A 26,386-nucleotide genomic window follows, 5' to 3' on the forward strand; every position below is an offset into this window, starting at 1 on the left:
ATTGATTTTCTCCATCCTTTCTGCTGACTTGCGTTAGTTTCTGTGATTAACGTGGTAGGGTTGAAGCGATCGTCTTGAAGTATCATGGTAATGATCTCATCCTGTGCGGCTCTAACGAATCGATCCTCTCCAAACAATAGACTAACAGCTTATTCGTCTAACCAAGGTGCTTGACGGGTTTTGACGGTAGGAACCGTTTCTGGAGGGTTGAAGTAGCAATCGTGAAAGATCTCGATTCCGGATAGCTTCCTCTCGAGATAATGCCAAGGCTCGGGAAATCCGTGAAAGAGTTCTAGACTTCCTTCCTTAACAAAGTACCCATTTAGGGTAGGGAAATAGGGTCGCATTTGGACTCCTATGTATTTACGGTTTTGAACTTCAGCGAGCATCTTGAGAACTTCTTCTTTAGTGGGTTTGTACCCTAGTCCAAGTGGTATCCTTTTTGAGTTGCCTTCCTTGTATGGTGCGAAGGTGTTTCTTCGGATAAGGTTCAAAGACATTCCAGGGAAGTATCCCTGGGATTTGAGTATGTGGTTGACCACCAAGTTGGAGTATGGACTGTAGTATAAGGGTGCCAATTCACTTTCTATGACACTTATGCTTTGGAAGCCCCCAAGTTCGTATACTGGATCTGCAAGGACTTGATTGTTCGACTTCTTTTCGATTATTGCCTTGATGGGTGACGAAGTGATCGTCACTACCTTGCCATTCAGTGGGATCTTGATCTTTTGATGAAGGGTGGACGTCACCGCTTTGGAAGCGTGAATCCAAGGTCTTCCTAAAAGTATGTTGAAGGAAGCCTCAATGTCCACTATTTGGAAGTTAACCTTTCGCTCAATTGGCCATGTGGCTATGGTTAGGTTAGCAAGTCCTACTACCTTTCGTCGTGTACCATCATATGCGCAAACACCTTGATTGGTAGGGGTCCAATCCGACTCTTTCATGCCTAATTTGTATGCCGTTTTGAGGGGTATGACGTTGACCGCAGAGCCATCATCTACCAAGGTCATTGGAACGTTCTTCTTTAGACAAATGACAGTGATGTAAAGAGCTAAGTTGTGACTAGCGCCAAAAGGTGGCAAATCTTCGTCTGAGAAAGTAATGGGATTACTTAGCTTCGGTGATTCTTGGAAGACCAAGTTGACTACATCTTCGGGTGTGGAGTTATGTGCTATATTTAGTTTGGCCAAGGCTTGCAGTAAAGCTTGGCGATGTGGGAATGAGCTTGCTACCAATTGCCAGACTGAAAAATCAGCCTTTGTCTTCTGTAATTGCATGAGCAAATGATCAGTGGGGTCATCTTCGTTATCATTTGGTGTGACAACGTTGGTTGGACCATTTTGGGTAGTGCTTTGGTATGGATGCCCCGAACGAGTTAGGTGGTCCACATCTTGGTCTTCACCATTTTGGACTATTTCCTTGACTAGGGAGTTTTCAATGAGATACTCGTCCTCATCATCGTCGGCCCAAACTCCATTTATTGTAGCTAGTTCCCTCATTCTCATGATTTCATCTTCTAGTCGTATGATTTGGTCAACTAGTTTATCGACCACGACGACTATTTCTTGCATAGTAGCATTTTGAGAGAAGGTTAGTGGCACATGCTCCTTAGGTGTTGCGTTGGGATTATGTAAAGTTGTCACCACATTTTCTAATTCCCAAACTTGTCTATCCATACTCCTTGCCCATGTGATGAAGTCGGAAATGGTAGGGGAGATAGTAGAGTAGAACCCTTCATTCTCGATTGCATGGATTTCATCTTCAATTGGAGAAATGAGGTGTGAACAATCTAAGGTAGATTCTTCATTTGTGATCACTAGAATCCCAAGAGGGTTCTGAGTGTTGTTGGGTTTACCTCCCGGTGGTATTGGTAGTCGACCATCTTCAATCATGTCTTGAAGCACATTTTTCAATTTGTAGCATTTTTCTGTGTCATGCCCCTTGCCCCTATGGTATTCACAGTACGAGTTCTCGTCCCAGAATTTGGATTTCTTTTCAGGTTCGGGAGTAGGTCCTATGGGTTGGAGTTTGCCTTGTTTCATTAACCTCTTAAGAGCGTTGGAGTAAGTGTCCCCAAGATTTGTGAATTTCCTTGGTGGAGTACTTTTCTTGGATGGCTCGAGAAGGTTAACTTCATCGATCTCGCTAGTGGAGCCGTATGAACGACTTGTTGAGCCTTGATATCCTCGACCTACCGTTTTGGACAAGAGCCCTTTACGGATGTCATCTTCAATCCTTGTCCCTAGTACGGTTAAGTCTTTGAAAGTTTTGATGTTTTGGTATCTCAAATGATTGGCATAGATGGGTTTGAGATTATCCACGAACTTCTCCACAAGGGTAGCCTCATTCGGGCGTTCAACTAGTTGGGTACTAGTCTTCGTCCACCTACTTAGGAAGTCGGTGAATCCTTCTTTGTCATTTTGGGTAAGAACCTCTAGAGTGCGCATGTTAACTTGGATCTCGGCATTATCCGCATATTGCTTAGCAAACTCGATCGCGGCATCTTCCCAAGTAGCGATCTTCTTGTGTTCTAAGGAGTAGAACCATTGCTTTAGGATGGTGTCAAGAGATGAAGGAAAGATCCTTAAGAACATCTCGGGTTTGATGCCTTTGATAGACATATAATCCTTGAAGGCACGGATGTGGTTCAAAGGGTTTTCGTGCCCCTTAAATTTAGGGATATCCGTTATATTGAAGTTGGTTGGCAATTTGGGGTTGACGGCCTCATACTTGCGATTATTCTCCCTATAAATGTCATCCCCTTTAAGGTACATCAATTGCTCCTCTAAGTATTGGAGTCTTTTCTCAGCTACGGTCAGTCTCATGGGAGGATTTTCGTCCTTGGATTCACTCGCGAAGTCAGCCACTACTTCACTTTCGTGAGGGGGCAATCTCCCCTCTACGGCGTAGATCCGACCCTCGATGGTATCAAGGCGATCATACACTTGGTATTGAGTAACTTGGATTTGGGCTAGCGCGGCTAGGATTCGATCATTACCATCTTGAAGTTGGTTGAGGTTCGTGTCGCTGGTTCCAGGCATCTTGAAAACTGGATAAGAGATCGATGACGAATCAAAACACAATCGACTATTCTAACACACTTGCTAAGAGAAGAAATGTTTTGACTCGTGAAGTGGGTGTGTGCCACATGTGTTGAGTGAGCTTTGAAGAAAAGACAAGGATTTGAAAATGTGTATCCTAGTCAAGTATAGTGTAGTTGTAGAAGTGGACTCGAAGTGAGGTTTGGAAATGGGCTTGGGCCCGAATTTTGACTCGACAAACGGACAGAGTTTCAAATGGTTTTGCGCTAATCAATGGCCTTTTTTCGAAATTTTCATTTGAAAATGGGTTTTGATTTTTACAAAAATCGTCATGGTTTCGTTTAGAAATGGTGATCACGTAAGGTACAAACATTTATACAAACATTATAATGGGATGCTGAGTGCATTTAAAAGGGTTTTGGTTTAAAGGGTGGGTTGCCATACCGAACCATCAAACCCGAAGTCTGTGGAGAGGCTCGTACCAAACAAGAGTAAGGCCGATTCCTAGTCCATTTCCTCAAGTAGTGAAGGCCCTTGATACAAACAAGAGTAAGTATCATGGTATGGGTGACGTCAATCGCTATCCATCCTTAGGCCCAAATAAGAATTAGGACCGTTTAGACGGGACGATTGGTCGAATGGGTTGGGTTGGACCTAGAAAGGCCGAATAAACGATCTAGGAAGACCGAGTTATGAAAACCGACAACTGTCTTGTATAAACTATTCCCTAACCTTGTTCAAGTTTCACCCTTGGCTACACGTATGTGTATTATCCCCAGCGGAGTCGCCAAACTGTGGACGCGGGCCCACGGGGGCGCTTGGGAACAAGCGTTTGCATTTGTGGAGTCGCCACCAATTTATTGTGGAAATTTGGAAACCGTTCGAATACCTCGTGCCATGTCAAGACACAAAGTAGTGACATGAACACCAAGAACTCGTTACCCTAAGCATTCTATGTCTAGAATGACTCTCGTGGATGCCAATGAACACGAATGTTCACAGAGATCTGGAGTAAGGGGTGAGGGTACGTATTAGGAAGCTCTTTTGATCGAACACCTAATCCCGCCCGCCTCGATAGCGGCCTCTACTAATGATTAGGGAAATTATCTATACTTGATATGTTGTCGATTATATGCATTCAATGCAACATCCAAGATTTAATCCTAGCATAAGAAGAATAGACTAAGTCGGTTGACACGTAATTAGCATGCAATTAATGTCGAAGTGGGATTTAATGCTCAATTACATATGGAGGCATACAAGTGATACAAGAAATATGATAAATACAATAAAAGAAAATTACAATAATAAAAATTACAATAATTACAAAAGATTTGGCGATTTATGTCGAAAATACCTTTAAAACGGATAATTTGAGAAAAAGAATAAAAGAATGAATTAACGAACCAATCAGCAGGCGATAATATGAATAATAGTTAATTATACGTAAGCTAATTAAACAGGTCAAGGCAGAACGGAAGTTCAGAGACAGAAATCAACCTGGAACAGCGCGCAGATCGATAGCCCCTGGAAGAGGCGCAGATTCATTCTTTGCGTCATTCTCCAAGGGTGAGTTCGGATGTGAAGCTTAATCGCAAATCGTTAATATTAATTGGTGAATTTAATGATCGATTAATATATTCACTCGGATGGAAGTGATTAATAGGTTATTTACATATGAATGATGGTCATAAAAGCAACAAACATGGATGAGACGGAATTAGGATGAATTAATTACAAGATTAATGAGGTTTAATGAATAAATTAATAACTAACTAATTAATTAGGTTAAATACGATTAATTAATGACGGATTAATGATGAACATGATGATAGACAGATGAAGATATATCAAAGATCGAATTCCAGAAACCCGATATGAACGAATCGAATTTCTACAACCCGGATTGACTTTAATGACGAAAACCCGCAAATATTGGATTATAAGAGATTTAAGTCGGATTTAAATGATGAATTATATACTAATGATGATAAATAATATACATGTGAAATTAATATGCTATTAATCAAAGAATTGACGAAACAAACGAAAACAAATAAAAGCAACGAATTTACAGAGGACGAATGAAGAAGAAAGGAAGCAGGAACTGCGGCAGCCTCACGAAGAGGCGCGGCAGGAACTGCGCTCCTTCGAAGAGGCGCAGCAGTTGCTGCGTCCTTTCTCGGCGGTTTAACTTCTGGAAATCCGTAAAAAAGAGGTTTTAAACAAGGTTTTAGAAATCGGTTTTAATTGGTATTTTCGAAATAAACCTTACAATTGTGGTACAAAAGGTAAATAGCAATAAATAAAAGAGAGATATACACCCTCAGACTTACATGTTTGACGAAACGAGGACTAAGTTATCGATTAGCGATGCTCGACTCGAACTATAACGAAAGTGCCCTCGTAAGAGGAAAACGATTAGATTAATTAAGTTGATTGATTGTGGAGTTGGTCAAATTGATCGGTCATGCAACGAGGCTGGTACTCAGAAGGATCCGAGCTTACGTGGTCGAATGTTCAAGCACGTAGACGCCAAAAAGTAAGAACAAATGTCTAGAATGCAAAGGGAGAAGAGAAGGGTGGACGCTCGCGTGAGAAGTATGAGGAGCGAAGGCTCCTATTTATACTAATCACGTGAAGGAATTAGGGTTTCGGAGAGTCTTTGGAAGTGAATCTCGGAAAGATATGAAAAAGATACGAGAAATACGCAGAAAAGGACCTAGGAAGAGGCGCAGCAGCCACTGCGCCTCTTGGAAGAGGCGCAGCACCTGCTGCGTCTGTTCCCAAGTGGTTTCCTCCTGCGGAATAAAGAATTCCGCGTTTAAATTATGGAATAAAGGGATAATTCGGTTTTCCATAATATTTTGTATGAATATTACGGGAAATTGTTTACCAAAGAATAAAGATTGTGAAATATTTGTAAAATATGGAACAGAAATATTCGGAACATTCCAGAACATTCTGACTCGGGATTTAACGGTTATCAGAAAATGAAGACGGTTTTAGGCCCGGACTCCAAATGTACTCTAATTACTGTCAAAACGACCGTATCGGCACGTAGATGACAACTAAGAGGTAGACATCAATATTTGAGCAATCACTTGACGATAAACTTACGAACTGTCACAAATCGTTCCGTGTACCAAACATGCGGCCCAATCATCACTGGGTGGTTTGCGAGGGGTGCAGAAATGAGGTATCTACAGCCTCTTTAAAACCTTTCCATGGAAAACCCAGTGGGACAAAAGTACAAAACCATAGATAAGGAAAAAGAGTACAGCGCGTGTCTACTCCCCCTGATGATGACATAACTTTATATAACTTGAAATGATCCATGCTTTGATGTAACTTCTCCATCGTTGAATTGAACTATAATTCATCGTAATTGATAAGCTTGACATCTTCAATTAATAGAAATCCTTGTTAAATTCAATATCATATTTCTTCGGATATCACAATCTGTATATGGTCATTTCAGAATAACTCTTGTATCTTCATTTCAAATAATACTTCTGTAATAGTGATATTGTTTCTCCTCGATAAACGACATAGCATTTTATGTCTAAAATAATTGGCATCTCAATAATCACGATGATATGACTATAGCGTAATAATGCGCCTATAGTGCTACCTCATTAAAAACCTTGCTAGGAAAACCCCATTGGGACAAAAAACCTAGTCGAAGGGAAAAAGAGTGTAGTTTTCCTTCCTGAATTCATTGCCATAAAGAAAATCAATCCGATCATTATTGAATAATTCATCCAATACCTTTAAGCGATTATCTTTACTAAACATTTATATATGGATTGACATTTTTCATCGTAGATTTTCACTACATTATTCTAATCGTTATGGTACTTCTGGACCATAAACTAATTTCACATGTTTAGCAAAAAGGTCATTCAAATCTAAATTCCAATATGCTCAAACTTCAAGTTGAGACAATAACTTTTCAAATAAACTCTGTAAGAGTTATGATGTTCCATTTTCGAACTAATCACGATATCTTTCGATCGTATCGTAGAGGTTTATATATTTTATCAAGAGTTTTCAATAACTCAATTGATCAACTATTAACAATTGATGATCATTTATAAGAGGCTCCTACAAGGAGTTATCCTCAAAGGAGTAGATCATAATATATTTCTCCTTTCCAACTTTATCCATCAAAATTATATTATGAAACATGTGCATGCATATGATATGAAACTAAGTTCTAAATAACATATCCTAACAAATATGCAATAATAATAATAATGTATATATTAAAACTAAGATGCAATGATGAACTTACTCTCTATATTTGTGGGAAATAATCTGTATACTTCCCTTATTATGCAAGGATTATAACGATTTTAATGACGACGATCACTAGTCATAAAATTAAATACATAAACAAAAGTAAAGGATTCAGAAATAACCTTCGGTCCTAGCAAAAACGGCCTAAGAACAATATCAAAATAGATATTCGCCTATTGATTGCACCCAAGACGATATGAGATATGCCCTTTGATAATGCTAGAATCGATCCAAATTTTCTGTAAAATTTAGGTTGTTTTTGTGTTTTTCGTAGAGATGAGAGGCAAGGAATTCGGTTAGAATGAATTAGGGTTCTCGAAATGCTCTCCCTTTTTCTTCTTATAAAAACCGAAAATGGGTGTGAATAAGGGAGATATTTCTATTCCCTAATTCGGCCCATATCACCGAAATAAGGATTATATTTTCCTTATTTTCGGTTATTCCAAAAATGTATAAAATGTGTTAAATTGTCATCTAGTGAGGATCGAACCCATGACCTCTTGGTTTGTGTACCCTCACTATTACCACTATGCCACATTCAACTTGTTGATATTAAATATAACTGATTACATTTAATTACGAATTAACAGATTAATTCGTCCAAGCTAACATTACATACATTTAATTAAATATAACTTATTATATTCAATTTACGAATTGACAGTTAATTCGTCTCAACTAATATTATTTAATCTTCATTAAATAATTGTCTCATAAACACATTGACTAACTGTTTGGTCATATTAGGCATCAATGTGATCATATTTCTATAATCACATCTCTCAAGCACATCCTATAGGTGTGACCTTTAGGGACCAGTTGATCACCGCCATCTGTATGATAATAACGTCAAACTTTCTAGCAAGCCAACCGTTATTAGGTAAACGTTAATCAACTGATTAAATATACGAACTATACCCTTGTGAACCTGTAAGAGATTTACAAATGTTATCACACTAATTTGTGGAGGACACAAGCTCCAACAAACTCCCACTTGTCCTCACAAGTGTATGTGCGATAACCGATTCTCATATCCTAAAATTTCTCCTACTCAATGTAAAACAATTTGCAAATCCGTATTCACAAAGGTCGTATTTTACAAGAGATCATTATCAAGAGTGGTTTCCCCGACTAGAGAGTAACTTAACTGATAAACGAATCAACATTCGAGCATGGCCATGCATTTCAGTTACAACTCCTCGAGTGGCCCTGAGAAATAACTATACCTGATAAGGGTTGGATATTTTCCTCAACTCGAATCCTGCAAATGTAAGCACAGTATGAAATGACCCAGAAAAAATCTACTTAGCCTCCAGCTACGGCAGACCGTGAGAAAGAAACCAAAGTCACCGAAAAACTGCCTTAATCTCAAGAGACAGTCGATAGTCAAAAGAATCGACTCTAGGAACACAATGGACGTCCTATCCACGACCTGGCACCGAATGTTTTTAAACATTTAGGATTCCATTACGTTGTGACAAAAAGTTGTCCTACGAGGTATCGTTATAATCTCGCATATGTGATCGATCAGTCAACCGTTTGACTTATGGCTCGTTGAACCCACCATCAATCGACTGCACAATATAATAGCCGGAGTTATCAGCTCACATTGGCGATTACGGACCAAAACAAATATAATGTAATTTAGTTCAATTTGTGGCGTTCAATGTTGTCAGTACAATCCACATGAAAAACAAAATATTATATATAAAACGATGAAGTTATAAATAGTATATGAAAAAGATAATGTATCAAATCCATAATCAAGTACTAAAACTCAGGAACACGTTTAATTCCTATGGAATTAACATGCCTTACATGCTTATCATAATTCAACGGTTTAGTGAGAGGATCTACGATGTTATCATCCGTCGCAATCTTGTCAATCACTATCTCTTCTTGCTCCACGTAATCACGGATCAGGTGAGCTTTCCGATGTACATGTCTAGATTTGTTGCTAGACTTTGGCTCCTTAGCCTGGAAGATGGCACCTCTATTATCACAATAGATGGTGATCGGGTCATTCGAACTAGGAACTACCAAAAGTCCTTGTAAGAATTGACGCATCCATATCGCTTCCTTTGCTGCCTCCGAAGCGGCATAGTACTCGGATTCAGTAGTAGAATCTGCTACAACACTCTGTTTGGAACTCTTCCAGCTGACCGCAGCACCATTAAGAGTGAAGACGAACCCGGACTGAGATTTTGAATCATCTCGATTCGTTTGGAAGCTAGCATCTGCGTAACCGATTGCACATAGCTTAGTATCGCCTTCATAAGTCAATACCCAATCCTTAGTCCTCCGTAGGTACTTGAGGATGTTTTTGACAGCTATCCAGTGTGTTTCACCTGGAGTCTTTTGGTACCGACTCGTCATACTCAATGCATATGCCACGTCTGGACGTATGCATATCATGGCATACATGATCGATCCTATTGCAGATGCATAAGGAACACGACTCATGCGCTCAATCCCTTCAGGCGTCGTGGGTGACTGAGACTTGCTCAACTGCATCCCAGTCGTCAAAGGAAGGTTCCCCTTCTTGGAGTTGGCCATGCTAAACCTCTCAAGAACCTTATCCAAATAAGATTCCTGACTAAGTGATAACGTCCGTCGTGATCTATCTCGGTAGATACGGATTCCCAAAATGCGCTGTGCCTCACCCAGATCTTTCATCTGGAAATGGTTCTTCAACCATTCTTTAACCGAAGATAAGAGAGGAATGTCATTCCCAATCAAGAGTATGTCATCGACATACAATATCAAGAATACAATCTTGCTCCCACTCGACTTGATATATAAGCTGGTTCCTCGACAGATCGAGTGAAACCATACTCTTTTATCACCTGGTCGAAACGATGATTCCAACTCCGAGAAGCTTGCTTAAGTCCATAAATTGAACGCTTAAGCTTGCATACTTTCTTAGGATGCTCAGGATCTATGAAACCTTCGGGTTGCACCATGTACAACTCTTCATCCAAATAACCATTTAAGAAGGCGGTTTTCACATCCATTTGCCAAATTTCATAATCATGAAATGCGGCAATCGCTAAGATTATCCGAATGGACGTAGCATGACTACAGGTGCAAAAATCTCATCATAATGCAATCTGTGCACTTGAGTGAAACCTTTTGCCACAAGTCGTGCCTTATAGGTATCTGCTTGCGCGTCTACAGAACGCTTTATTTTGTAAAGCCATTTGCACTGTAGAGGTTTTACCTTATTAGGTAAATCAACTAGATCCCATACGTCATTCTCATACATGGAGTCCATCTCGGATTGCATGGCTTCGAGCCATAGCTTTGAGTCGGAACAGGTCATAGCACCTTTATAGGTAGCGGGTTCATTACTCTCTCGGAGTAAAACGCCATTCTCCTCGACCATACCAATGTATCTATCCGGAGGATGAGAGACTCTACCCGACCTCCTGGGTTCCTCAGGAATATTAACCGTATCATAAGTTGGAGGAACAACTTCCTCCATCCATTCCTCGGTTGTTGGTTCTGGAATCTCCGACAGCTCGAAGGTTCTATTACTCGTCTTGTTTTCGAGAAATTCTTTCTCTAAGAACGTCGCACTAGCCGCAACAAAAACTCGATGTTCGGTAGGCGAATAGAAGTAATGACCAAACGCTCCTTTTGGATAACCTATAAAGTATGTCTTGACCGATCGCGGGCCGAGCTTATCCTCGTGTCTCCACTTGACATAAGCCTCGCAGCCCCAAACCCGAATAAAGGACAAGTTAGGTACCGTTCCCTTCCACATTTCATATGGAGTCTTGTCGACAACTTTAGACGGACTTCGGTTAAGTATAAGAGCAAACAAAGAGCATAACCCCATAATGAATCAGGCACTACCGTGTGACTCATCATGGATCGAACCATATCAAGTAAGGTTCGATTTCTCCATTCGGACACACCATTCAATTGAGGTGTTCCAGGTGGAGTTAACTGTAAAACGATTCCACAGTCTTTAAGGTGTTGATCAAACTCATTTGAAAGATACTCGCCACCCCGATCTGAACGGAGTGCTTTAACCTTTCTACCCAGTTGGTTATGTACCATGTTCTGGTATTCCTTGAATTTCTCAAAGGACTCACTTTTATGCTTCATTAAGTAGACATATCCGTATCTACTCAAATCGTCCGTGAAAGTGATAAAATATCTATAGCCATCTCTAGCGGTAATTGACATAGGTCCACAAACATCAGTATGTATGAGTCCTAATAGGTCACTAGCGCGCATTCCAACACCTTTGAAGGAAATTCGAGTCATGTTGCCAATGAGACATGATTCACACGTGCCATATGTAGAAAAATCGAATGCGGGAATAGTCCCATTATCGACGAGTTTCTTCACGTGTTTCTCATTTATGTGTCCCATTCGACAATGCCATAGATAGGTTTGATCTTTGTCACCAACCTTTAATTTCTTATTATTCATGTGTAATATTTCCGTGGTTTGATCTAAGATGTAAATTCCATTCATGGAAACTGCTTTGCCATAAATCATTTCATTAAAAGAGAAAATACAGCTATTATCCTTTATTGAAAATGCAAAACCGTCTTTAGCAAGTACGGAAACAGAAATAATATTCTTAGACAAACTGGGTACATAGTAACAGTTATTTAAAAATAACTCAAAACCACTAGGGAGTTGGATTACATATGTTCCCTTCGAGGCAGCAGCAACTCATGCTCCATTCCCGACTCGCAGGTCCACATCACCCTTTTCGAGAGGTATGATGTTCTTTAGGCCCTGCAAATGATTACACAGATGAGAACCACAACCAGTATCAAGTACCCAAGTTCCGAAACTTGCATGGTTAATCTCAATCATATGAATATAAGATGACATACCAACAGGAACGACGCGGCCTGCTTTGATGTCCTCACGGTAGACGGGACAGTTCCTCCTCCAATGTCCAGTCTTGTGACAATGGTGGCACTCTATGTCACCGCCCTTGCTCTTTTCCTTGCCCTGTGAGCCACTAGTCTCACCAGGCGCACTCTTACCGTTTCCTGGCTTCTTAAACTTTGGCTTACCTACAGCTAGGTCGCCATGAGCCTTGCCCTTACCTTTACCTTTGTTGTAAATCGTGAGAACATCCTGCTTCACGCTCTCACTCAATTTCATATCCTTCTCGGTCTGTACGAGAAGGGAGTGTAGCTCATGAGGACTCTTTTTCAAGTCATTCATGTAATAGTTTGCCCTGAAAAGGGCAAAACCATCGTGAAGAGAATGAAGCATTCGGTCAATGACAATGCTCTCACTGATTTTACAATTCAGTGCCTCCAGCTTCTCGACATTCTCAATCATGTGAAGAATGTGTGGGCTAACCGGTTGGCCCTTCTGGAGTTTCGCATCAAAGAAGCGACAGGTATGCTCATATGTAACGATTCTCGGTGCTTTTGAGAACTCGTTAGTGAGCGTGTTGAAAATCTTGTTTGCACCTTGGGCAATGAAGCGTCTCTGCAAATTGGTTTCCATTGCAAACAAGAGTACGTTCTTTATCGCACCCGCTTCCATAACGAAATCACTATAAGCGAGTGACTCGTTGACTCCTGCATTGGGGCCTGGGTTTATCGGTATTGCCTCAGTTAAGTACCTGAGCTTACTGTCAGCAATGGCAGCATTCCGTAGTCTTTGCCTCCCGATCCAAAGTTGGACCCGTCGTTTTTCAGACGTGTGAACTGATTCATCTGGTCCGTGAATATTTTCAGCCAGGACGCGCGATCAAGTGTGGCACTAGGCATTGGGATTTCGTTATTTCCAGCCATTTTGTTGTAACAGTATTATGAAAATAAACGTGTTCTACACTGCGAGAAGAAGAATAAAAATAATAAGCATGTGCATCGTTTTGATATTAAGTCTAATGAACTAATGTCATAACGCGAAGACTCAATACATTTATACAATTGACCTCCCTCAAGAATTATATAAATGATCCCAAGACTCAATTCTCTGTAAATTGATAAGCTAACCTTTTAGCTAATTCTACCGTTAGAATTCTTGGTCGATAAATTTCTGCAAATTCTATTTTTAGTCCATCATAATCACGAGAAACTCTTCGGACTATGATGTTGAGGTAAACTAAGTCAACACAACTACTTACCCAACGTAGAAGGGGTCATATTATGCCTACCGACGAAGAAGGGATTCATAGTTGTTTACCCTTATAAAGACTAATCTCAATTTCCGTTTTAGAGGAAGATCCCATCATCTTTATTTTAATTCATTTTAAGTGAACTAATATCTAGCATGCGAGAATGAATAAACTAAGGTGATGGCTTAAAAAGTCTGTGACATCTGTATGTCCATGAAAACTAACATACAACCTATATGAGTCAATTTTCATGCATTTTAGAAGTAGGTGGTTTGGTTTTAGGCGGAATATGATGCATAAGCTAACATGTGAATGAAAAACAATAGAATGAAAAACGTAAAAATAATAAAAGTCCTAGTGTGGCCTATCCTATCAAAATGAACAATAAATACAAGTTTGGAATCCATCCTTGGACCCGAGAAGCTTGTCTTGATGTTCCATCTTGATCCATATAGCGGGAGTGAGCTTCATTCTCCATCTTTAGTCTTCTTTTGAAAAATACAATAAATAAAATTTACATAATAAACCTATTTATTACATTCTAATTTCAAAACCCAAAAAACTAAAGAAAAATAAAGGAGATTCGAGATCTCATAATTACATAAAAAATCATGTTTCCTTCATTACAAAAACATAATTTGACTAAGGCCACACTAAGTATTACAATTTACAACCGATTGCAAAATAATTACGTAAATAAAATTCATTCATTCGATTCATTCAACAAAATTAAAATGCATCAACTAAAAATAAATTAAACATACATGACACAATTCCTTAATTATGTTGATTAATTTATCCAAACCACCTATTTAAAACAAATTAAGTGACAATTCCTCAATTAATCACATTAATTTCAATCTTAATCCATATTAAACTTGTAATATGAATTCAATCCGTCAAAATTTTAAACTGCTTTAAAATAATTCGGTATCTTTTAATTGTGAACCGTTTCACAATAACTAATCGGCCAAAAACAAAAAAAAAACAAAATCCCTTTTTTTTTATCTGGTCTCGGCAAAAACAAAGAAAAACAAAACAAGCATGTTTCTTATTTTATACACGGTTTTATCTGTAAAAACCGAAAAAAAATTTATTTTTGTTTTTAAAATTATGTCCCCTGTGAACAGTAACACGTGAACAGTAACAAAAAAAAAAATTCTCGGATGCTTTTCAAAACGGCATAAACAAAACAACCGCAAAAAACTTTAGAGGAAAAAAAACAGCAATTTTTTTTTAATACTGTTCATCCGTGAACAGTACAGAAAAAGCAAAAAAAAAAAAAAAATCACGGTTTTTAAATTAGGACCCTAATGCCTTTTTAATTTTAACTTAATCTGCTTTAAATCAAACATGACGATTCCATTTATGTTTTAACTTAATCTGCATCAAATCAAACATCTACCAATTCTTCATATGATAATTTTAACTGATTAAAACAACATTATGAAAAATAAAAATGGAAATCTCGCATCAAAAAGAACAAACACCGGCTGCAAACATTTTTTTTTAATCGGCATTAAAAAAAAACAGCCGTGCCCTATTTTTTTTCGAAACCCTAAAAGTTTACATACAATTTTTATGAAAATCATCAAAATTAAAATTCGTGGCCTTGGCTCTGATACCACTTGTGGGAAATAATCTGTATACTTCCCTTATTATGCAAGGATTATAACGATTTTAATGACGACGATCACTAGTCATAAAATTAAATACATAAACAAAAGTAAAGGATTCAGAAATAACCTTCGGTCCTAGCAAAAATGGCCTAAGAACAATATCAAAATAGATATTCGCCTATTGATTGCACCCAAGACGATATGAGATATGCCCTTTGATAATGCTAGAATCGATCCAAATTTTCTGTAAAATTTAGGTTGTTTTTGTGTTTTTCGTAGAGATGAGAGGCAAGGAATTCGGTTAGAATGAATTAGGGTTCTCAAAATGCTCTCCCTTTTTCTTCTTATAAAAACCGAAAATGGGTGTGAATAAGGGAGATATTTCTATTCCCTAATTCGGCCCATATCACCGAAATAAGGATTATATTTTCCTTATTTTCGGTTATTCCAAAAATGTATAAAATGTGTTAAATTGTCATCTAGTGAGGATCGAACCCATGACCTCTTGGTTTGTGTACCCTCACTATTACCACTATGACACATTCAACTTGTTGATATTAAATATAACTGATTACATTTAATTACGAATTAACAGATTAATTCGTCCAAGCTAACATTACATACATTTAATTAAATATAACTTATTATATCCAATTTACGAATTGACAGTTAATTCGTCTCAACTAATATTATTTAATCTTCATTAAATAATTGTCTCATCAACACATTGACTAACTGTTTAGTCATATTAGGCATCTATGTGATCATATTTCTATAATCACATCTCTCAAGCACATCCTATAGGTGTGACCTTTAGGGACCAGTTGATCACCGCCATCTGTATGATAATAACGTCAAACTTTCTAGCAAGCCAACCGTTATTAGGTAAACGTTAATCAACTGATTAAATATACGAACTATACCCTTGTGAACCTGTAAGAGATTTACAAATGTTATCACACTAATTTGTGGAGGACACAAGCTCCAACAATATGCACATGATGACGACTCAAAATGCAAACTGTACAGTTTTCTTTTCCAATATTCATAATTTGGATTGACTTTAGGTCAATAACTGGATTTCTAGTCCATGAGCTCATTTATAATCATAGATTATATGTCGACAATCAAAATAGACTTAAATTTACGATCCCCATTTATAAAGTCCATAAAATATCGCGCGCAAATGTATGTAGGTCCCATAAATATTTCGATATAATTTCATCACCTCTTGATGATATCAGTACTGTTTAATGATATCTGAATCTGAATATGTATGTGGTACCATTATATTTATTTAAGCCATATATTATCCTTCAGATATCGTGTCACTTCAGGGACACTACAAATATAACAATTATATGTCAAACCAACTACTTGAACTTGCTATTTCACATTCATTAGAACCGTCAATTCATCTTGACTTTTATTATAATACACTTCAAGTGTATATACATGTATTATTCTGGTAAAACATATGGTTATATCAAATTCGAAAACCTCTACTCAATGAATTTAACGTATAACCTTCTCTGAACTTTTGGTTCATTATGGGATCAATTTTGTTTTTACCAGCTTTAACTCACATTTCTCCCCCTAAAGTGGTAACAACTATAACCAATATATAGTCCAATTATTTATCATAACCACCTTAAATCTCAATTTCTCATATGAGAATTTATATGGGCATCTTTGTACAATAACAAAATATTTCTGGAAGAAATGTATAATGTAGTTGGATTTTTAATGTGCTGATTTACAATGCCCAATTTAAGAGATCAACGATTTTATATAAAAATCCGAATGTGGTTTTTAATCATGGGAACTACTCAGAAAAATCATTATGTGACTACAAGTCACACACTATAGTGTCAATCCATACACGAACATTTAGGTTCTTTATTCAATATCGAGTAGTTTAGATCTCCAACATCATATATAATCAATCGCAGTGTAGTGTCTTGCCTTTAATAAAATTTCTACACGAGAGAATTTCAGCACTTATCTTTTCTTGAAGATAAACTCAAGGTTTATCAAAACGGGTATAGTAAGAACCCGGATGGCCTTAATTTGTCACATCTGAATGCTTTCATGTCAACTTTCTTAGTTTGCCAAAAATGCACGACAATATTTAATAAGAATTGGATATATCTCAATAAATTCATTTATCACATGTCATATTTTTGTTGATTATATTCATCATGCTAATCTTATGGTTAGTAATACCTTTATCCAATCGAATAAATGATGTGACATATGACACAATAGGTGTCTCATATATGTAGGCAAGACTCGTCAATATTCCAATAGGGAATATATTACTCATTGAGTATTTTCATATGACCAACAATTATAATCGTCAACATATACAATGATGACATATGCATGCTTATCACAACGCATGTTTCAATGTGCTATATAGCATGATAATACATGTAAGTTGATCACGATTCAACTTACGAATCAATTATCCCCTTTAAGGATCAGAGATGATTCAACAACTTTCAAATTAGTTGTATTTTTCGACCATTTACTTCACAATATATTATATGTTGGTCACATTATCACTCTTATTTCAAATGTGAAGTAATGTCCACTTCTGGTGGGAATACAAGTGTTTTAAAATACACACATAACGCATGAAATCCATATCCTCATACTTAACAACTGCTTATGGTATACTTTCATACTTTTATTAGATGAGTAAAGCAATGCCATATTATTCTCGGGGCATAATGGCCTGTAATGAAATTTATTATGTAATGTGTCTAAGGACAACATTACTTGTATGGAAAATAAAATAATTTCATCCTCAAAACATGATATCTCATTCGCTCCAGTTACTGTTTTGAATCGGTTTGATATGATTATGAATTTTCAAAAGTGTCGCATAATTTGCAGACATCCATGTATAAACACCGAGTTCATTCTTAATATTGATGCTCAAAATAATACTCACTATATAAAATGTGAGAATTTATAAACACTGTAAACTTCAAGTCACACTTTTAATATCTGCAAACATTATGAACTCCATGTCATAATTCAGTATATGTAAACACTATGAACTTTGGTCATAGTATGAATATCAAAATTTCAGCTCGTATATCATTTTTTCTTTTCTCATATCAAAACTCTTGCATATACGAGTCTCATATTCTCACATGATTTTCATGAGATATTCACTTTAATGAGATATTTTCATTTCTTTCAATGAACATTTTTTTTTTACTCAATAAGGCCATATCATTAAGTTCAATGAAGGCTTCTTTACTTGGCTTCCTCAAATGCCACATTATTAGGCTCAATTAAGGCCGCAATATTAGGCTTATCATAACGCCATATTCTCGATCTCTGCTACAGGCAGAGTCTTTATGAGATGTCACATTCACTTCAAGGAATGGATCAAATTTCATATCTCATTATACTGTTCAACTTCAGGTGAACAAGAATCAAGTCGCAAATAAATTTACCTTTCATAAAGACCGCTTTAAACTCAATTGCGGTTCATAAACTTATCGGCATGGTCTTCAGGCCACTAGGATTTACACGTGAACTTCTGGCCACTTATACTTTATACAATATGAATATATTGTATGGATGAGACGATGTTAAATTATTACACACCTTTTAAACTTTGAACTTCAGGCCAAAGTTATAATGTAGACATATATGCTCATCTTTTTAAAATTAATCTTTCGTATGATATGTCCACTTTCAAACTTTTTATCACATGTATGAAAATTCGGTTCCAATATTATAAAGAACTGATAAAATTTATATATACATTTGACATATTTTATATGTAAATTGACATACATCTACTAAGAACAATTCAATACATTAGATTATCTTTCATGTACTCCACGTTTCACAAAATTCGACATGATTTATTATGCAATACTTAAAAATAACTACTAATATAAATTTTTTTTTTTTTGGTGAAATGTGAGTATGTATTATATATATCAAGAAGGTTGATTACATGTAGTCAATAGAGAGCTTTCTATTACATATAATTCTTATGCTTAAGCCAATCTATATCTTCCTTAGTCACATGCTGAAAATCTCGTCCTCTGATTCTAGCTTTCACATCTTCTATGACCTTCTCAGCACATCTTCCTGGCCTAACTAGTACCCCTTCCAGTCTGCACTTGTTTCTTTCCTGCCAAATGTGGTACATAGCCCCCCAGACCGTAGCAGCTTGGACCCCCTTCCTTACCTTCGTCCCATTCCTTAGCATACACCATTCAAGAACTTGTCTGTCAGGTATGTGGCATTTCAGGCTCTGGTTGATGCAACAAATTACTAGCTTACTGTAAATACACTCAAAAAATAGGTGTTCAGCCCCTTCAGAATCTTGAGCACAAAGGAAACAGGTAGCATCTATATCCATTCCAAACTTCACTAGCTTATCATTAGTTCTCAGTGCTCCCTATGCATACAGCCAGGCAAAGAACTGATGCTTAGGTATCACCCACCCATTCCAGATTAAGCTAGCCCACGGGACCTTTGGAACAGTCCCTTGTAGCCAGTCATAACAGGCAGCAGCTGTATATTCCTTCCCCTGCACATTCCACTGTCCATCATAACAAGGGAGTAGCTCTTGTTTTACCCTACAAATTCTTCTCCAAACCCAACTAGACTGAGCAGCCGGAGTGTAGTCCATCCAATCTGTTCCTTTCAGATACAACTACTAATATATATAATTACTAAGCATACAATATATCCAAAGCAGTTACCTTGTACTCGTATTCCTTAACTGTCACAAGTCATAAATTAGTGGTAAACGTCATCTTCTTTAAAGATACAATGAGAATACTAGTGCTTGTTTTATAGAACAGTTGGTTGTTTTATAGAACACTTCATATTTGAAAGATGCATATTTTATAGACCACTTCATATTTGAAAGATGCATACGTAATTTAATGTTTGTTTTAAAGAATTACGTCAATCGTTGTGGGAAGAAGGAAAATTAAAACTTTTAGAAAGCTTGTACTTCTATTTCAGAACATGGTCATAATAATCAAATTCCAAAACAATTAAAGGATAAATTAAGGCTCCAATGCAAAAGCTATGTTACAATTAGAGATTTTTTTGTCAAACACAACCTTTAAAAAAAAAATTCCAAACACCGCCTTTAAAAAAATGTTTGTAAAACACAACCTTTAATAAATTTTTTGTTGCCAAACACGACTTTTTGGCTGAAGGACAACATTTTGCAATGGGGTAACTTTCAATCGATGTTTGGGATAGCAAACGATGTCGGTTTGAGGTGTTCTTAGACTCGTTGGAAAGGTGGAAATACAAGCTTTCCACGGGTTATCAACACGATGGTCAAAAGTGTCCTTATGTAGGGTCTATTGTTGTGTAAAGTAAGGCTGGTCGGAGAGATTAGCGAATGGTCGGGGATTTTTAGTGGGTCTTTTAAAGAGGTTATGATGTTTTGTTTGGTCTGAAAATTGGTATATAGGTAGCGAGGAGTGTAAGGTAGGCCGTAGTTGTGTTGTTTTTTGTGGTTGTTGGTTACAAGTGGTGGTTCGAGGGGAGTTAATTTGAAGGTAAAAAACATTCAAAAGAATGTCAAAGTAGGATTTCTTTTTTGTGGGTCAATTCACTCACCTTAAACCAATAAAATTAGGCTAGAGACTCGTGCTGATAACGTGTTATGAAATAAAGACAAGAGGTAATTATAGAGAGAAGGTAGAGAGAATATAGAGAGAGACAGAACCGTATTTTAATTCATTATGAGGAGCTATATATACAAATACAATGGGTAGAGTTTCCATAAGATGATATATTCTAGAATCCTATAAGATATGGACATCCATATTATAATAATATTCATAACAAAGCTGATTATAACTCGGAAGCTTTTTATTACATCCGATGTCTCAGTCAATATGTTTACCTTAATTTTTCGGAATTTTGTAGGATAATTTAAATAAGCAAATGTAAATAAATGACTGAGACAACGAAATATAAAACCAAAGTAAAGTGAGCATTTGAGCAATAATATAATTATACAAACTATGATTAAACTCTTAAGAGCTAGTAATTAAATTAAGCAATGGCAACATTATTATTATTACTACTTCTCTTATGGAGCTTCTTCACCACCCATGAAGGAGACAATATCGGACCTAAACCAAACCCTCGACTCTTCTTATCGACCGCATCGTCATCTTCATAATTCGTCACACTATCGAAACTATTCCTCTTCATCTCTTGCAAAATAACATCTTCCTTCATTTCATGCAAACCTTTAACTCTCCATATCTTAAAAGTTTGATCTGAACTCGCACTGAACACCAAGAAACCGGTCGCATTGACATCCTTTTCTAAACACGCACCCAAACACTTCACCGGACCTTTATGCCCTTCTAGGACCACAATACACTCATAGTATACTTTCCCTTCGCCCCCTCGCTTCCAAATCTTTATCATCGCGTCTTCAGAACCACTAATAACTAAATTTTCAAGTGTCACTAGGCAAAGAATCGCGAATTGATGCGCTTGTATTGCTCCACCATGACTATACCTCTCTGAAAAATTCTGGCTCCAAAAATTGATACACCCATCCGAGGAACCCGAGTACAAAAACGTCCTACTAGACGACACGTCTTCATTGATGGCCAACGCGTAAATAGGAAACGGGTGAAAACTAAGGGTCATAGTGAGTGTATGGTAAGTCTCACCACAAACCCTACTCCACATTTTAATAGTTCCATCCGAAGAACACGTGATTATGAACCCGTCTCGGTCGATAACCATGTCGTTAATATTATTTGCATGCGCTACGAAAGAATCAACACATTTCCCATCACTTAATCTCCAAGATTTAACCGTTTTATCCCAAGATCCGGTGTATAATAAACCATCATCACTATTATAAGCCATGCATGAGACCATATCCCTATGTTGTCTTAACCTAGGCTTAGACATTAACAATAACTTGAAAGGGTTAGATGATTTGGGAGGTAAAGTGATAATTTTCCTTGGGTTAAAATTAGCATCACAATCCCTTAAACTCCACATTCTAATTTTATGATCTTTATGGGAAGAAAAGAGCATGTCCCCATGAACCAACAAAGATGAAATCTTGCATGTACTTGATCTTATATACCCTTTTTCACTACAATCTAGCAATTGCCATGCTCGAATATGAGACGTATTCGACCCCGTAAATACTAGCCCTTTCGACACGGTGACCGAGTATATATTTCCTTGGTGGCGTAAGGAGGAAATACATCGATACACGAGAGGTGTCGAGGGTGTAACAGGAAGAGGTGAACGGGTCCATATCGACTCAGGACTTGGACCAAACCTCGGAGTTGATCCCGGGCTAGGCATTGTGTTATTTTGTGTTAGGTGATTGAAACTTGGTGCTTGATCTCTCTTATTATTAAGATCTTCACTCATTAACCCAAAAAGGGTTTTTCTTTCCTCAATAATATTTTCCATCTATAGGTAAATTAAAAACAAATTGATGATCAAATTGTATGCTTATAGTACTACATACTCCAATATTTTGAGTTCGATTTATGGGTGTTTCGTATAATTTTGCAATAAATCGTGACGGACCACATAAATAATTGCATCATGGCTTTATATATAAGATTAATTAGATGCAGATACAACGGTACACTGATGGTAGTATTTATTTGATTCAGAAAAGTACTCTATTATTTCACCTATAAATCAAATGGACTAAATTAAGAAATTTATGGGTTGTTGGTCGGTTTACTTTTAAGTACGTAACTACTTTCTGAGTAGAAACTAATTCAATGGGCCTTAATTTTGTACCAACAAAAGACGGTGAATTAATAGAATTTGATTATATTTAGTTTTTACTATAATACAAAAAATGTTGTATCATTTCTAAAAGTAGACGACTTTCAGGTGAATGATGGCATAAACGAGATCAGTTAGAAAGTTCACTATCACCAATCTTTGAGACATGGGAAGATGTTAATTAGGACGTCTAAAAGCTTATATTGCATTGTTCTTGTCACATATCGACAAGAACAATGATCATACCTCTTTTACGTTTAACATTTTACGTGCATGCACCGCGCGACCATCCATAACCGCAGTAAACTCACTGTTGCAGGCGAGCAACTCCTAATAGCTCCGTCCACTACTATTTGAGAACCATCACAACCCATCGCCTCATAAACCTTTCACCACCTTGCCATCATCATTTTCTGCAACTGACCAGACCCCGATGCCAAGAGCACCCCCAAAAGCACCAAGCCACCTTCACGCACACCGAATTAAGGGTGATAATGAGCCAAGCTTAGAGCATACGCCTGCTCAACTCAAGCTCAAGCAATGCTCGAGAGTCAAGGGCTCGAGCTTGAGCTCGACTTTGGATTATTTCCATGTATTAAATGTAAGGTAAACTAACAGAAGTCGACTTGATTTTGGATTATTTACATTAAATGTCAAGGCTAGCAAGGTCAAGGTAAAATATAAGCCTTGACATTAAATCTATGGTAAATAATCCAATATGCTTGACCTTACTCGACTTGACTTGCAAAGGACTCGAGTCGAGTTTGCACACAAGCTAGACTCGTTATGACCGAGCTAATCTCAAATTGTATGCTAGATGTCTCGTTTCATTATCACCCTTACATCCAACTAATCATTTAATTAATCGGTTTTTGTAGGGACATGATTTTTAACAGTTAAATTGTTCGATGACAAGGTCCAATTAATAAGTCATTGTTTATCTTTGCCCCCTCTGTCCCGGTCATTTGTTGTTCTTTTCCATTTTAAGGTGTCTCAGTCAATTGTTGTTCTTTCTATTTTAAGAATGAACTTGATAAACAATTTGATCATTAACACTCAATTTATTTCACTTATCATTTACTAATTGGCCCCTTCCCCTTTCTTTTGGTTTCGTGCCAAAACCAAAGGATAACAATTGATCGGGAGGAGTATATGGTTATTGTTAATGTATGACAAGTGGATAACATTATAACAATACATGTAGATGATCAAATTATTTAGAGAAAATTGTTGATTATAACAGTGCTGCATACTCTATTAAAGCAGGCTATGATTGGATTAGCACTCCAGGGAACACTGTTAATTGGTGGAAACTTTGTTGGAATTCTCTGAATGTTCCCAAGTCCTCTTTTATTTACTGGGCGGTTATGTTAGGCAGACTGCTTACTCGAGATAGGTTGGCAAAGATGGGTGATCCTACATCTATGGAGTGTTACCTTTGTCAGGGTGCTGATGAATCCCATGGGCACCTGTTTTTTGAGTGTGAATTTAGCAGAAAATGCTCTGATCTCGTGCAGCAAAAGCTTACTATCAGACTGAATCCACGAGCTCTGGTTGAGTGGAACAAAAGAGGTAGAAGACTTAGTATTCTGAGAAGAAGGATGGTATGTGCGTGTTATGTGATGGTGGTGTATTTGATATGGCAAGCTAGGAACAAAGCTCGTACTATGTTTACTGTCATTCACCCTAAAGTTATTGTTCAGCAAGCTATTCAAGCTATCTCTATCAGATTCTGGGCTCGAAACAAAGCACCTATCAAAGAGGAGGATATTAGTTGGCTCAACAGTTTGCGTTCTAGTTAATTTGATCAATTGTTGTTTTTGTTGAAGCTATTTTTAGAGTGTTTGTTTGTAGTAGTTTTGATCTTGTAAATCTCTACACAGATGATGTATTCTTTTGTTGATATTAATATACTTTAACCTTTCCCAAAAAAAAAAAACCTTATAAAAACCACTTTTTGAAAATTACAGCCTTATATAATTTTTTTTGAAAATTACAGCCATATTATCACTTTTCTTTGAAAATTGCACCACAATGACGTTTCCGGTGAATTTTGTCAAAAAATGACCGATATACCCTTGCTTATTTGTTTGCTTACTTACCCAGATTTTTTCCACTTTAACTATCATTTACCTCTTTCATTTCACCTCAAACCCTCTCATCTTCCTCATCCATATTCTTTACAAATTTCCCCAAATCTTTCTCTAATTTCTAGTATAATTAATCCCCATTATCACATAAGGACTCTAGATCATGAGTGGCAAAGTTGTGCCATCGTCTGACAGTTCTATTTCGAAGAGTAACTATTCGTACACCCAATTTGTTGTCTTTCAATTGATTGAATTGAATTTTAGGGTTTATGTCTAAAATTAGTTTGGGAAAATTGATTATGAACCCTAATTATTTTCAATTTGGGGATAATTGATGATGAAGAATACTAATTAATTTAGGATAAAAATGAAATAATAAAATTAGAATTCAATTAAATTAAATTAAATTAAATTGACTAGGGTAGAATTTGAATTAAGGGGGTGAATTAGATTTAGTGATATTGTTGAAGAAATGGAGAATTAAAGAGAAGATGAGTTGTGAAATCTAATTTTTGGGATGAACAAGATGGTTATAAGGTTGAAGATAAGGGTATTTTGGTCTTAAAATATGAACTTAAGTCACAAAAATTCAAATTGGCATCAATTTCCCGCCGAAGTTACTGTTTTGATTGTAATTTATGATCAGAAGTAATATTATGATTGTAATTTTCAAAAAAAATTATATAAGGTTGTAATTTTCAAAAAGTGGTTTTTATAAGGTTGTAATCAACAATTTTCTCAATTATTTATTGAAAAGACTATAATACTCTCTTCATACCACACCAATGGTAATATTGAGAATCTTTGCACTATTCATGGCCGTATGGAATTTTCGATATTATTCTTAATTTATAAGACAAAATATAGTTATGTGAGATCTTGTTTGATTATATAAGACTATCAAATTTTTATAATTATTAATAATGTGTAACTAAAGATATTCACTTTGCAAAATGTGTTTCGACAAGTGTGAAAAAATCAATGTTAATATTGATGTTATATGGAGGGAGTAGAAAAGTACTAGCTTTATCTATCTCAGTAAATAGTTTACACTTATTATTTTATTTTGTGAGGAAAAATAAAGTAAATATTAACACTGAAAAAGTGAGAGATAAATAAATAAACAATAGGTCTTGGTATAGACGGGTGGGGCGAACAGACGGGTAAAGACTTCTAATAAAATGGGTAGGGGGGACAAGGTGGGGCACCCCCATGTGCTTTCCACTTTATGACAAATGGGTATTTTGTGAGGGAAAATGGTATCCGTCTATACGTATAGACGGATAGTGTCCGTCTATAATGAGAATCAATATATCTATCTACATTAATAAAGGAAGCTTTTTTTCGAGCGATTACAAAGAGTCCAACTTTTTTAAACGATTTCAAGTAATATTATATTAATAAGATATTAATAAAGGTATACAAGTCAGAGAT

The 26,386-nt window shown here is 36.8% G+C and overlaps 3 protein-coding genes across 3 annotated transcripts; 1 reads left to right on the top strand and 2 right to left on the bottom strand.

Moving 5' to 3' along the window:
* Window positions 1–19,077: 19,077 nt before the first annotated feature.
* LOC141614512 (uncharacterized) lies at window positions 19,078–19,737 on the bottom strand. Its single transcript, XM_074433256.1, has 2 exons — window positions 19,588–19,737; window positions 19,078–19,503 (listed from the first exon to the last, which is right to left on the bottom strand). The coding sequence occupies exons 1-2, from the start codon at window positions 19,735–19,737 to the stop codon at window positions 19,078–19,080; spliced, it is 576 nt and encodes a 191-aa protein (XP_074289357.1).
* Window positions 19,738–21,055: 1,318 nt separating this feature from the next.
* LOC141612183 (protein JINGUBANG-like) lies at window positions 21,056–22,695 on the bottom strand. The gene has a single exon (XM_074430901.1). It carries the CDS (start codon window positions 22,530–22,532, stop codon window positions 21,132–21,134), a length of 1,401 nt encoding a protein of 466 aa, XP_074287002.1. The 5' UTR covers window positions 22,533–22,695; the 3' UTR covers window positions 21,056–21,131.
* A 707-nt stretch (window positions 22,696–23,402) lies between these two features.
* Window positions 23,403–24,664, top strand: LOC141614513 (uncharacterized). The gene is made up of 2 exons (XM_074433257.1): window positions 23,403–23,454; window positions 24,129–24,664. The coding sequence occupies exons 1-2, from the start codon at window positions 23,403–23,405 to the stop codon at window positions 24,662–24,664; spliced, it is 588 nt and encodes a 195-aa protein (XP_074289358.1).
* The last annotated feature ends 1,722 nt before the right edge of the window (window positions 24,665–26,386 follow it).

This window comes from Silene latifolia, chromosome 11 (assembly GCF_048544455.1).
Source record: "Silene latifolia isolate original U9 population chromosome 11, ASM4854445v1, whole genome shotgun sequence".
Classification (NCBI taxonomy): Eukaryota; Viridiplantae; Streptophyta; class Magnoliopsida; order Caryophyllales; family Caryophyllaceae; genus Silene; species Silene latifolia.